This window comes from Coregonus lavaretus (assembly GCF_964263955.1).
Source record: "Coregonus lavaretus genome assembly, chromosome: 1".
Classification (NCBI taxonomy): Eukaryota; Metazoa; Chordata; class Actinopteri; order Salmoniformes; family Salmonidae; genus Coregonus; species Coregonus lavaretus.
The window spans coordinates 58,787,862-58,803,059 of NC_139988.1; the positions used below are offsets into that span (position 1 = coordinate 58,787,862).

Sequence of the window (15,198 nt, forward strand, 5' to 3'; positions counted from 1 at the left end):
AAGCATTGCCTCCAAGTTTGGCTACTTTGAAGCAAGGTAAGACATTCTCATTATTTGAAGTAAAATGTTCAGATTTCAAACAATTATAGTTCCTCAAGCTCACATTGTAAAGTGTTGGGTGACACGCTGATAGCCTGCCTACCGTTGACTATAACATATGCTCTCGAATGGCGTGCTTTAATTTTGAGTTGAGATTGAGAAATAAAAATATAGCTTTTTAATCGTGGCCATAACGTTTTTAACACAACATTGCATTTAGAATTGTTATTTGTTGCGCAATGACTGGGCTTAAAAAAGCTCATTTCACTGCAGTACCAGCTGTTTGAGGAGCTGCTCTCGCATGGTCTGACAGGTGATGGGCCATTCCGTTCCGCAAACTAGGCTCTGTATGCTGTGCGTGTGTGATAAATAAGATGCATGACAACTACCAAAAATACACGCGTCAATTCCACAATGTATGCAAATTAACCTATAGACCGATAAGCATGACCGGTCAAATGTATTTTTTAGCAACTAACCGATTTGAAAGGTTAACCGTTAACATCCCTATTTCAGCCCTAACGGACTTCATCGTCCTGTTGTGTAATGATATCACCTTGTGGTGCTAGTGTGTAGGTTTGAGAGGAATGGAGCTAAGGTTAAAGTAATACAGCGGAAAATAAATACCACCCAGCTTATCAAATAGCAAGATGAAGCTATCAATCACTACTGGGTATATTGATTAAACAGTACTTCAAATGTGACTTGCCTAGGTGCTAGAGGTTGATTTCGGCTCCCTCTGACTGTTTTGACTCTGGTTCTCCAGGCTTACTGACCCAATTCCCCCCCCCCCATCAGGTGGTGAATCTCCATGGGGGCCTGTCCATTGATAGCGTGGCCAGACTGGAGCTGGATACAGGAGAGGCTCTGGAGGCCCTCCACTGCTGTTTGGACCCCTCCATACTGTCTATCTTTGAGGACACACCCACAGGAGAGGTAAGGAGCCAAGGATAAAGGTCAAATCACACCCCGTTTCCTATATAGTACACTACTTTACTTTGGACCAGAGGCACATTTGGAGTAATTTTACTTTTTGCTAACTGTACAATAGTTCCAGCTTTTAACGGACTTGTCTGCTACTTAGCTGAATTATGTGAATTTTAACACCCCCAAAAAACGTCTCTCAGAATAAAGTTGGACTTGATGAGGAGAACCAGGCTACGCTGCTCACAGCTTTGACGGAGATCCTGGATAACGTGGACGATGAGAACCTATCCCACTTTGACACACTGCCAGACTCGGACCTACTGTCTGGCCAGAAAGACCGGGAACACTCGCCGGTGAGTCCCAACACACACCATACACATACAAACTGTGACCTTATCCCTGTTTGACATACTGCCCGACTCTGAACTATTATCAGGTCAGAAGGTGAGGCGTGAGTTCCCAGCTGGTCCTGGCCAACGTGCAAACACACAGCTTGCACTAGGCTTGGGCAGTATACCGTATACCAGGGTATATGGAAATAGTCACAGAATGGTTTTTCAATACAGTTGAAACTTTTTAATATTTGTAGCTACTTAAGTAAATACCTGCAGTCAACTTCTGCAATATGTTAGAAGATAAAACAGACTGCGTTCTTAATTTCACCTGTCACATTAATTTACATTGTGAAGCTTACCATCTTTCCACTAGATGTTGGAACATTGCTGTGGGGACTTGCTTCCATTCAGCCACGAGCAATAGTGAGGTCGGGCACTGATGTTGGGTGATTTGGCCTGGCTCGCAGTCGGTGTTACAATTAATCCCAAATGTGTTCAATGGAGTTAAGGTCAGGGCTCTGTGCAGGCCAGTCAAGTTCTTCCACACCGATCTCGACCTTGCTTTGTGCATGGAGGTATTGTCATGCTGAAACAGGGAAGGGCCTTCCCCAACCTGTTGCCACATGTTGCCACAAAGTTGGAAGCACAGAATCGTGTAGAATGTCGTATGCTGTAGCGTTAAGATTTCCCTTCACTGGAACTAAGGGGCCTAGCGCGAACCATGAAAAACAGCCCAAGACCATTATTCCTCCTCCACCAAACTTTACAGTTGGCACTATGCATTGGGGCAGTTAGCGTTCTCCTGGCATCCGCCAAACCCAGATTTGTCCGTCAAACTGCCAGATGATGAAGCGTTATTCATCACTCCAGAGAACGTGTTTCCAATGGCGGCAAGGTTTACACCAGCCGGCGCTTGCCATTGCGCATGGTGATCTTAGGCTTGTGTGCGGCTGCTCGGCCATGGAAACCCATTTTCATGAAGCAACAGACGAAACAGTTATTGTGCTGACGTTACTTGCAGAGGCAGTTTGGAACTCTGTAGTGAGTGTTGCAACCGATGACAGATTACTTTTACGCGCTTCAGCACTAGGCGGTCCAGTTCTGTGAGCTTGTGTGGCCTACCACTTCGCAGCAGAGCTGTTGTTGCTCCTAGTCGTTTCCACTTCACAATAACTCTTACAGTTGACCGGGGCAGCTCTAGCAGGGCAGAAATATGATGAACTGACTTGTTGGAAAGGTGGCATCCTATGACGGTACGGACGTTCTACTGCCAGTGTTTGTCTATGGAGATTGCATGGCTGTGCTCGATTTTATACACCTGTCGGCAACGGGTGTGGCTGAAATAGCCGAATCCACTAATTTGAAGGGGTGTCCACATACTGTTTTGTGTGTATATGCATGCATGCATGCATGCATGCATGCATGCATGCATACATACAGTGAGGGAAAAAAGTATTTGATCCCCTGCTGATTTTGTACGTTTGCCCACTGACAAAGAAATGATCAGTCTATAATTTTAATGGTAGGTTTATTTGAACAGTGACAGACAGAATAACAACAACAAAATCCAGAAAAACGCATGTCAAAAATGTTATAAATTGATTTGCATTTTAATGAGGGAAATAAGTATTTGACCCCCTCTCAATCAGAAAGATTTCTGGCTCCCAGGTGTCTTTTATACAGGTAACGAGCTGAGATTAGGAGCACACTCTTAAAGGGAGTGCTCCTAATCTCAGTTTGTTACCTGTATAAAATACACCTGTCCACAGAAGCAATCAATCAATCAGATTCCAAACTCTCCACCATGGCCAAGACCAAAGAGCTCTCAAAGGATGTCATGGACAAGATTGTAGACCTACACAAGGCTGGAATGGGCTACAAGACCATCGCCAAGCAGCTTGGTGAGAAGGTGACAACAGATGGTGCGATTATTCGCAAATGGAAGAAACACAAAAGAACTGTCAATCTCCCTCGGCCTGGGGCTCCATGCAAGATCTCACCTCGTGAAGTTGCAATGATCATGAGAACGGTGAGGAATCAGCCCAGAATTACACAGGAGGATCTTGTCAATGATCTCAAGGCAGCTGGGACCATAGTCACCAAGAAAACAATTGGTAATACACTATGCCGTGAAGAACTGAAATCCTGCAGCGCCCGCAAGGCCCTCCTGCTCAAGAAAGCACATATACAGGGCCGTCTGAAGTTTGTCAATGAACATCTGAATGATTCAGAGGAGAACTGGGTGAAAGTGTTGTGGTCAGATGAGACCAAAATCTAGCTCTTTGGCTTCAACTCAACTCGCCGTGTTTGGAGGAGGAATGCTGCCTATGACCCCAAGAACACCATCCCCACCGTCAAACATGGAGGTGGAAACATTATGCTTTGGGGGTGTTTTTCTGCTAAGGGGATAGGACAACTTCACCGCATCAAAGGGACGATGGACGGCGCCATGTACCGTCAAATCTTGGGTGAGATCCTCCTTCCCTCAGCCAGGGCATTGAAAAATGGGTCGTGGATGGTTATTCCAGCATGACAATGACCCAAAACACATGACCAAGGCAACAAAGGAGTGGCTCAAGAAGAGCACATTAAGGTCCTGGAGTGGCCTAGCCAGTCTCCAGACCTTAATCCCATAGAAAAGCTGTGGAGGGAGCTGAAGGTTCGAGTTGCCAAACGTCAGGCTCGAAACCTTAATGACTTGGAGAAGATCTGCAAAGAGGAGTGGGACAAAATCCCTCCTGAGATGTGTGCAAACCTGGTGGCCAACTACAAGAAACGTATGACCTCTGTGATTGCCAACAAGGGTTTTGCCACCAAGTACTAAGTCATGTTTTGCAGAGGGGTCAAATACTTATTTCCCTCATGAAAATGCAAATCAATTTATAACATTTTTGACATACGTTTTTCTGGATTTTTTTGTTATTCTGTCTCTCACTGTTCAAATAAACCTACCATTAAAATTATAGACTGATCATGTCTTTGTCAGTGGGCAAACGTACAAATCAGCAGGGGATCAAATACTTTTTTCCCTCACTGTATATGCGTGTGTGTGTGTATATGTGTGTGTGTGTATGTATGTATGTATGTATATATATATATATACACACACACACACACAGAGCGAGTTCTGGAAAAAGTTAAGAGACCACTGCAAATTATTCTTAAATCAGCATCTCTACATGTATTACAGCCATTCCATTCCAGTGTCTGTTGAATTCCAACACAGGCACACCTCATTCTACTGAATTAGGTACTGATTAGGTGATCACCTGAACCAAATCTTATTTAACGAGTAAAAGTATAAAAATCACTGCTGTGGTCATCACTATCCTCTTGCAATAATACCAGTTGGATGTCAAAATCAGTGCCAAAAGTAATATTGATCAAAAAATAACTATTGACCATGCCAAAAGAGTTGAAAAGGAAAGTTCTGAGTGAGGAAAAGAAGGGTTCAATTCTGGCTTTACTGGCAGAGGGATACGAATGTCACTCAACAACCATAGGATGACATCAAGTGACCTACAAAAAGAATGGCAAACGGCAGCTGTGGTGAAGTGCACGGCGAGGACGGTTCGAAACAACCTCCTATGGGCAGGGCTGAAGTCGTACAAAGCTAGAAAAAAGCCCTTCATCAATGAGAAGCAAAGAAGAGCCAGGCTGAGGTTTGCAAAAGACCATAAGGATTGGACCGTAGAGGACTGGAGTAAGGTCATCTTCTCTGATGAGTCCAATTTTCAGCTTTGCCCAACACCTGGTTGTCTAATGGTTAGATGGAGACCTGGAGAGGCCTACAAGCCACAGTGTCTCGCACCCACTGTGAAATTTGGTGGAGGATCTGTGATGATCTGGGGGTGCTTCAGCAAGGCTGGAATTGGGCAGATTTGTCTTTGAAGGACGCATGAATCAAGCCACGTACAAGGTTGTCCTGGAAGAAAACGTGCTTCCTTTTGCACTGACATTGTTCCCCAACTCTGAGGATTGGTTTTTCCAGCAGGACAATACACCATGCCACACAGCCAGGTCAATCAAGGTGTGGATGGAGGACCACCAGATCAAGACCCTGTCATGGCCAGCCCAATCTCCAGACCTGAACCCCATTGAAAACTTCTGGAATGTGATCAAGAGGAAGATGGATGGTCACAAGCCATCAAACAAAGCCGAGCTGCTTGACTTTTTGCACCAGGAGTGGCATAAAGTCACCCAACATCAATGTGAAAGACTGGTGGAGAGCATGCCAAGACACATGAAAGCTGTGATTGAAAATCAGGGTTATTCCACCAAATATTGATTTCTGAACTCTTCCTAAGTTAAAACATTAGTATTGTGTTGTTTAAAAATGAACATGAACATATTTCCTTTGCATTATTCAAGGTCTGACAACACTGCATATTTTTTGTTATTTTGACCAGTTGTCATTTTCTGCAAATTAATGCTCTAAATGACAATATTTGGGAGAAATAAAAATGCTATTCTTACCCAAACACATACCTATAAATAGTAAAACCAGAGAAACTGATCATTTTGCAGTGGTCTCTTAATCCTGTGTGAAAAATGAAGAATTCTGTGTTAACGCGACCCATAAGTTTAACTTGCTAGTTATCTAAGTGGCTGAATTAATAAGGTGACGGGGCATCATATTGTGTTGGCTTTCTGCCATGTTTGAGAAGTCAAAGCAGTTTGGATAAGTTATCTGTACAGCTGCCACTGCTATCATTTGATTTCATTGTGTTTTTTTCTCCTGGCATCTTTGTTGCAGTTTTTTAGCTCACTGAGGACTAGCATTTCTTTAGGCTTTATATTTTTATATATGCCATGTAGTAGTGTATATGTCTTAGTTAGTCACTTGGTGGCAGAAGGTTGGACACTGAGTATAATCTATTGGAGGCTGATGGACCCAACTTTAGGAAGCAGGGCTGTCAAAATGAATAGGCAACTGGAACTAATGACAACTTTTTATGCCTAAACTGTATTGTGTTGATTCACTGTTGTCCTATGTGTGATTGTAATGTTTGTTTCTTCTCATATTGTAGCTGAGGAGACTGCTGTGCTTGTCCCGCTCGCCTCCAGAGAGGGAGACACTCTGCAACACACGACAGTTCTCCACTGGAAAGGTAGCTCACCTGCTTTCACTACCACCCTGTTGTAAATGCATTCAACTGTATCACTCTAGTTATTTCGGTATTTTCATATTGACACGTACATATGATTTGAATCAAGACTTGAAGATTTCATAAGACGTATTGCTTTAAAGTGCAGACACAACAAATAGTGTAGCTGGTGAGAAAGTCTGCATATACAGGTGGTACAGCTACATTTTAAACCTCCAAGCTGAACGGAGAAAGCCCCAGACGTTGACCAGAGGTTTCCCCTCTCTATCTAGAGTCTCCCCAGGACACAGAAGTCTGTCCAGAGGAGTGACGGAGAGGAGGAAGAGGACGCAGAGCAAAAGCTCCTGAACTGGGATGGCCTGAATCTGCCTCTCCCTCTGGAGCAGCACATGGAGGAAGAGGGCGAGGATGGAGAGAGCATGTCAATGAGTTTAGGAGAGCTGGTCAGACACATGCACCCCTACTGCATGGCCGTTTGCGTGGAGAATGGAGAAGAGGAAGAACAGATGCTGGCAGAGAATAGGGTACTGCTGGAGGTGGTGGACCAGGGAGAGCATGGAGAAACTATATTTGCCCTCCCAGATATGGGCCTCTCCCTCTGTCATCCCTCTTTCTCCCTGCCTGGAGTAGAAGACTTGTCCGAAGCGGAGCAGAGGGTTCCTGATGAAGTTTTGGAGGCTGCCATTTTGGAGACGCCAGAGTCTGCGAATGATGATGACGTCGTAGTTGACGATGCCCCAGAAGAGGTGGCCGGCCCTTCTGATCCCGCCACGACCCTGAGGTCAGAGGCAAGGGGTGAGAAGGTCATCAACAGAAGACCAAAGGAGGAGACTGCAGAGAGATGTCCATTTCGAAGGAAAAGGAAACGGAAAAACAAAATGGAGAATTCACCTGCTGAGGTCATACCTGAACCTGACCAGGCAGAGGGGAGAGTCCTGAGGAGCGGGACTAATGGGAGAGCAGCCCAGGAATCCTCGCCCTGGAAGCCTGTCAAGGAGACAACCAAACCAGAGAAGAAGAAAAAGGACAAGAACGAGTCATTAACTTCCGCCATCTCATTAACGGCCGCCCCCGAGGCCCCAAAACACAAGATGAGAGTGACAAACGCTGCCGAAACACAACGCGCACAGCGGCAGAGCCATGTGGAAGTCACCACCAAAACACTACCCACACAACCCAGCATTAAGGTCATCCCTGCCTCTGACCCTGTGTTAAAAGTAATGTCCTCTGACCTGTTGCCAATGACTATGACCCCCAAAAAGGTCCCCCCAGCTTCTGCAGCTAACCCAACAGCCTACCAGATGATGGACGCCCCCCAGGCAATGACAATCAACCCTCCCAGTGCCAACCCTGTATCAGTGGCCCCTCAGGCAACGATGCAGCCCAACGTTGCCCCTCTAGTCGCCCCCCAGGTGATCCCCCAGCTCACTGAGACCCCCCAGGCTATTGAACCCAAACCCAAGCCCCTGTCCCTCCAGCAGTACCGGCTGCTGCGCCAGCAGAAGAAACCGGCCTCCCTAGAGAGACTGGAGGACCCGAGCACCAAGTGGCCCATCCTCCTTGAGGCCCCTACAGAGCTGCCCCCCATCCCCTGCCTCCCCACCCCCTCCTACAGAGACCCCCATCGCCCCCACCCCTTCCCAGGGAAGAATGAAGTGGAGGAAGTGAAATCAGCCTGGCAGCCCATGGGACCAGGAGCACCTCCTACACCTGAAGCCCTGCTGGTGCCTCCTGCTTACATGCAGGCCTCCAAATCATATTCCCCTAGCAAGGTTGCTAGTCCAAATGCAGCCCTTACCACCCCTCCCCAGCAAGCGGCTGTTCCTACTCCACAGCCATCTAAAGCTAGCCAACTCCAGCCCCCAATCTCTGCTGTGCCTGCATCCAGTACTGTGAAGGTGGTACCACCCCAGACCCCCTCCACCAAGGCCCAGACCCCTTCTGTGAAGTGTTGTATACCCCAGGCCTCCCAGCCTGCACTCTCTAACCCCCTGCTCCAGTCTCAGCTACCCTCCTTGAAGCCTGTGGCCCTTATCAAATCTCTGAGCTCCAGTGGAGCCTCTTCTAAAACCACTACAGATGCCCACAGGCCCATCTTAATTGCTGCTATACCCCAAGAACCCACCCCCGTCGCTGTTACTGTACCCGAGAAAACTTTAAACCCCACCACCGCTGCTGCTGTTTCTGTCCAGAAACCTACCCCTGCTGCTCCTCTGAAGGTGGCTACTACTCTCCAGAAGGGAGTAGTTTCTCTGCCCCAGCCTAGGGTGCCTGAGCTGCCTACAGTTACTCCTGTGTCTACCCCAGCCAAGCCCTCCAACGCCCAGTCCTTCAAACCTCCAGTGAGGTGTTCTCCAGCCCAGGAGGACCCCAAAGCGAGTCCTACTCCGGAGCTGATGGAGGCCTTCACCAGTGAAATCGGTGAGGGGACATACTGGACATACTACTGAGCCTCTGGTTGCTTGGATGTTAGATTTGCCACTTATCCTTAGAGCTATTTGAAGCATGTAAAGTGTTTTCTCCTGGCTGTAGTTGTTGTGGTGTATTGGTATAGTAGTGAGTGGTTGTTCTCTCTCACAGGTATTGAAGCTGCAGACCTCACCAGCCTGCTGGAGCAGTTTGAAGAGACGCAAGGTGAGTGATATGGACTCTGAGGTATTGACACTGGAGTTCTCTCTGGCTGTAGGGGATAGTTCTTTTTTTTTCTGTGAAATTTCTTCAGGGGTCGCCATTTATTTCACATATCCATGTTTCTTTGACATTGCTGTTATTTCATCTATGACGAAGTACCGAAACATAGCATTTCTGTTAGAAAACAACCAGGAATTCTGCATAAAATGGCTGACTGTTTCCCGCTGAAATATAATCAATGTAACCCTTACTCCTATGGCATGCTAGTGGCCTAATGGTCTTGGTGTTGGCTAACATCTGTGTGACTTGGTATTAGCTAACAGCTCAGTGGATCAGCTTGTTCAGTAGTACTAGACTAAATCTGGCCCCAGGATCACTTTCACTGGATTGTGTGATGGAGAAGTGGGGTGTAGGGTTGCAGAGCAGGGCTACGTCTGGCCATAATTGACTGATGAGATGGTTGGAGGAATTTAGTGCCAAGACTCCTAAGCTCCTTACGAAGTCGACGGCTGACCCAAGCGTTTGGCTTTTGCAGGTCGGTCTGGAACGTGCTCGTTGTCTTGTGTGTTTTGGTGCACGTTAGTAGCTTGGCGAAGCAGAGTTTGACGTGTTGGATTTTTTATTCATGGGTTATCTAAAGAGGGGTCTTCATACTGGAGAGACACAATTTCTTTGGTTCAGTGAGGATGCTGGTTAAGTCTTGGCATGTAGAAACATCCCATTATCAACTGTTCACATGTAAGGAGCAGTCTCAGCAGGTTGTCAGTCTGTCATTCCTGGAGGACTTTCTGTGTTTTTAGCCTAGTTTTCCATTCCAACACACTTTAAGGCAATTCAGAGTTCATTGTTCCTTGTTGGTTACATCAGATACTGTTTTATGATACAGTGTATATTCTGCACGTGAACATGGTGGTGACATTATCTAATCTAGCTACGTGCCCACCTCTTGCGTTAGAAAGCATTGGTTTTCAGATCCAAACATTGAGGTGGAAGTTGGGAACATGGGATATGGCTGTTTCAGGAGGTGGATTTTGAGAACAGTCTTCGCTTTTTAGTGACCTGTTGTCATGTATTAGCCCCAAGTGGGAAATTGGGTTAACATTTTCTACCATTACTACTTTAATGTGTGTGAAATCAAATTGTATTCGTCACATGTTTCGTAAACACAGGGTGTAGACTAACAGTGAAATGCTTATTTACAGGCCCTTCCCAACAATGCAGAGAAAGAAAACAATAGAGAAATAATATAAAAGTTATAACGTGTAATAATAAATACACAATGAGTAACGATAACTTGGTGGCTATATACAAGGGGTACCAGTACCGAGTCGATGTTCAGGGGTACAAGGTAATTTAGGTAGATGTGCACATATAACTAGGAATAGAGTCACTAGGCAACAGGATAGATAATAAGTAGCAGCAGTGTATGTGATGAGTCAAAAAAGTTTGTGCAAAAAGGGTCAATGCAGATAGTCCGGGTAGCTATTTGGCAGTCTTACGTCTTGTGGGTAGAAGTTGTTCAGGGTCCTGTTTGTTCCAGACTTGGTGCATCGGTACTGCTTGCCATGCAGTAGCAGAGAACAGTCTATGAGTAGGGTGGCTAGAGTCTGACAATTCTTTAGGGCCTTCCTCTGACACTGCCTGGTATAGAGGTCCTGGATGGCAGGGAGCTCAGCCCCAGTGATGTACTGGGCCATACACACTACCCTCTGTAGCGCCTTGCGATCGGATGCCAAGCAGTTGCCATACCAAGTGTTGATGCAGCCAGTCAAGATGCTCTCAATGGTGCAGCTGTAGAACTTTTTGAGGATCTGAGGGCCCATGCCAAGTATTTTTAGCCTCCCGAGGGGGAAGAGGCATTGTCATTGCCATGATTGACCCTTAGTGATGTGGACACCGAGGAACTTTAAGCTCTCGACCTGCTCCACTACAGACCCGTCAATGTGAATGGTGGCGTGCTCGGCCCTCGTTTCTTGTAGTCCACGATCAGTTCCTTTTTGTCTTGCTGACATTAAGGGGGAGGTTGTTGTCCTGGCACCACACTGCCAGGTCGCTGACCTCCTCCCTATAGGCTATCATTGTCGTCAGTGATCAGGCCTACCACCGTCGTGACATCAGCAAACGTAATGATGGTGTTGGAAGCGTGCACTGCCACGCAGTCGTGGGTGAACTGGGAGTATAGGAGGGGGACTAAGCACGCACCCCTGAGGGGCCCCTGTGTTGCGGGTCAGCCTAGCAGATGTGTTGTTGCCTACCCTCACCACCTGAGGGTGGCCCGTCAGGAAGTCCAGGATCCAGTTGCAGAGGGAGGTGTCCCAGGGTCCTTAGCTTAATGATGAGCTTTGAGGGCACTATGGTGTTGAACGCTGAGCTGTAGTCAATGAACAGCATTCTCACATAGGTGTTCCTTTTGTCCAGGTGGGAAAGGGCAGTGGGGAGTACAATAGAGATTTCGTCATCTGTGGATCTGTTGGGGCAGTATACGAATTGGAGTGGGTCCAGGGTGTCTGGGATGATGGTGTTGATGTGAGCCATTTTATGGCGACAGATTAATGATTAGTTATTTAGACAGGTTACCTTGGCGTTCTTGGGCACAGGGACAATGGTGGTCTGCTTGAAACATGTAGGTATTACGGACAGGGTCAGGGAGAGTTAAAAAATTTCAGTGAAGACAATTGCAAGCTGGTCAGTACATGCTCAGAGTACGCGTCCTGGTAATCCATCTGGCCCTGCAGCCTTTTGAATGTTAACCTGTTTAAAGGTCTTACTCGCATAGGCTACAGCGAGCGTGATCACACAGTTGTCCGGAACAGCTGGTGCTCTCGTATGGAGGAAAAACCGTTCCTTGCCATAGGTTTTCAAGCAGATTTAAGTCAAAACTGTAACTCGGCCACTCAGGAACATTCACTGACTTCTTGGTAAGAAACTCCAGTGTCGATTTGGCTTTGTGTTGTAGGTTATTGTCCTGCTGAAAGGTGAATTAATCTCCCAGTGTCTGGTGGAAAGCAGACTGAACCAGGTTTTTGTCTAGGATCTTGCCTGTGCTTAGCTCCATTCCCTTTCTTTTTTATCCTGCAAAACTCCCCAGTCCTTAACGATTACAAGCATACACATAACATGATGCAGCCACCACTATGCTTGAAAATATGAAGAGTGGTACTCAGTAATTTGTTGTATTGGATTTCCCCCAAATATAACGCTTTGTATTCAGGACAAAAAGTGAATTGCTTTGCCACATTTTTTGCAGTATTACTTTAGTGCCTTGTTGCAAACAGGATGTACAGTGGGGAAAAAAAGTATTTAGTCAGCCACCAATTGTGCAAGTTCTCCCACTTAAAAAGATGAGAGGCCTGTAATTTTCATCATAGGTACACGTCAACTATGACGGACAAATTGAGATTTTTTCTCTCCAGAAAATCACATTGTAGGATTTTTTATGAATTTATTTGCAAATTATGGTGGAAAATAAGTATTTGGTCACCTACAAACAAGCAAGATATCTGGCTCTAACAGACCTGTAACTTCTTCTTTAAGAGGCTCCTCTGTCCTCTACTCGTTACCTGTATTAATGGCACCTGTTTGAACTTGTTATCAGTATAAAAGACACCTGTCCACAACCTCAAACAGTCACACTCCAAACTCCACTAGGGCCAAGACCAAAGAGCTTTCAAAGGACACCAGAAACAAAATTGTAGACCTGCACCAGGCTGGGAAGACTGAATCTGCAATAGGTAAGCAGCTTGGTTTGAAGAAATCAACTGTGGGAGCAATTATTAGGAAATGGAAGACATACAAGACCACTGATAATCTCCCTCGATCTGGAGCTCCACACAAGATCTCACCCCGTGGGGTCAAAATGATCACAAGAACGGTGAGCAAAAATCCCAGAACCACATGGGGGGACCTAGTGAATGACCTGCAGAGAGCTGGGACCAAAGTAACAAAGCCTACCATCAGTAACACACTACGCCGCCAGGGACTCAAATCCTGCAGTGCCAGACGTGTCCCCCTGCTTAAGCCAGTACATGTCCAGGCCCGTCTGAAGTTTGCTAGAGTGCATTTGGATGATCCAGAAGAGGATTGGGAGAATGTCATATGGTCAGATGAAACCAAAATATAACTTTTTGGTAAAAACTCAACTCGTCGTGTTTGGAGGACAAAGAATGCTGAGTTGCATCCAAAGAACACCATACCTACTGTGAAGCATGGGGGTGGAAACATCATGCTTTGGGGCTGTTTTTCTGCAAAGGGACCAGGACGACTGATCCGTGTAAAGAAAGAATGAATGGGGCCATGTATCGTGAGATTTTGAGTGAAAACCTCCTTCCATCAGCAAGGGCATTGAAGATGAAACGTGGCTGGGTCTTTCAGCATGACAATGATCCCAAACACACCGCCCGGGCAACGAAGGAGTGGCTTCGTAAGAAGCATTTCAAGGTCCTGGAGTGGCCTAGCCTGTCTCCAGATCTCAACCCCATAGAAAATATTTGGAGGGAGTTGAAAGTCCGTGTTGCCCAGCGACAGCCCCAAAACATCACTGCTCTAGAGGAGATCTGCATGGAGGAATGGGCCAAAATACCAGCAACAGTGTGTGAAAACCTTGTGAAGACTTACAGAAAACGTTTGACCTGTGTCATTGCCAACAAAGGGTATATAACAAAGTATTGAGAAACTTTTGTTATTGACCAAATACTTATTTTCCACCATAATTTGCAAATAAATTCATTAAAAATCCTTCAATGTGATTTTCTGGAATTTGTTTTCTCATTTTGTCTGTCATAGTTGACGTGTACCTATAATGAAAATTACAGGCCTCTCATCTTTTTAAGTGGGAGAACTTGCACAATTGGTGGCTGACTAAATACTTTTTTTCCCCACTGTATGTTTTGGAATATTTTGTGTTCTGTACAGGCTTCCTTCTTTTCAATCTGTCAATTAGGTTAGTATTGTGGAGTAACTACAATGTTGATGATCCATCCTCCATCACAGCCATTAAACTCTGTAACTGTTTTTAAGTCACCATTGGCCTCATGGTGAAATCGCTGAGCGGTTTCCTTCCTCTCCAGCAACTGAGTTAGGAAGGACGCCTGTATCTTTGTAGTGACTGGGTGTATTGATACACCATCCAAAGTGTCATTGATAACTTCACCACGCTCAAAAGGATATTCAATGTCTGCTTTTTCAATTTTTACCCATCTACCAATAGGTGCCCTTCTTTGCGAGGCATTGGAAAACCTCCCTGGTCTTTGTGGTTGAATCTGTGTTTGAAATTCACTGCTCGACTGAGGTACCTTACTGATAATTGTATGTGTTGGGTACAGAGATGAGGTAGTAATTCAAAAATCATGTTAAACACTATTATTGCACACAGAGTCCATGCAACTTATTATGTGGCTTGTTAAGCAAACGTTTAATCCTGAACTTATTTAGGCTTGCCATAACAAAGGGGTTGAATACTTAGTGACTCAAGACATTTCAACTTTTCATTTGTTATTAATTTGTAAAACATTTGAAAAACATAATTCCACTTTGACATTATGAGGTATTGTGTGTAGGCCAGTGACACAAAATCTCAATTTAATAAATTTTAAATTCAGGCTGTAACACAACAAAATGTGGCAAAAGTCAGGGGTGTGAATACTTTCTGAAGGCACTGTATGTGCAACAAGTCATCTCTCTCTCTCTCTCTCTCTCTCTCTCTCTCTCTCTCTCTCTCTCTCTCTCTCTCTCTCTCTCTCTCTCTCTCTCTCTCTCTCTCTCTCTCTCTGAACAGTAATTCTTCCCTCAGATTATGCATGTATGAACTAGACATTGAAGCATCCAGCCCAAAGTGAGAGGTTTAAAAAATACTTTCTTAGTCACCAAAGTACCATGTCTTTAAACATTTGGTTTCCAGGGGGGCAGTGCGGGCCATGAGGAAGGCCAAAAAGTGTCTCACTCCCTGGGTCAGAAAGCTCATAATTAGCTGGGTCATCGCAAGAACCAGTGTAGATACTACCATGACCTGGTAAAATATGAGGAGCTGTAGGTCACGGGGGCATTTGCCAAAGTCGTAGGATAAAGCAGTTTAGGGACAGGGACTGCACGTCAAACTAATTGCCAAATGTATCCAAAGAGATGAATTAATGAATTATCTGAATTAATGAATACAATGAGGA

At 45.5% G+C, this 15,198-nt stretch overlaps 1 protein-coding gene across 1 annotated transcript in view; it reads left to right on the forward strand.

The window, feature by feature from the left end:
• Positions 1 to 15,198, forward strand: part of LOC311136904 (peroxisome proliferator-activated receptor gamma coactivator-related protein 1-like) — a 55,037-nt gene that overhangs the window by 10,065 nt on the left and 29,774 nt on the right. Inside the window, exons 2-6 of the mRNA XM_084171218.1 lie at positions 838 to 975; positions 1,167 to 1,319; positions 6,332 to 6,412; positions 6,682 to 8,830; positions 8,990 to 9,043. Coding sequence (XP_084027344.1) covers positions 838 to 975; positions 1,167 to 1,319; positions 6,332 to 6,412; positions 6,682 to 8,830; positions 8,990 to 9,043 — 2,575 coding nt within the window. The remainder of the gene's footprint in view (positions 1 to 837; positions 976 to 1,166; positions 1,320 to 6,331; positions 6,413 to 6,681; positions 8,831 to 8,989; positions 9,044 to 15,198) is intronic.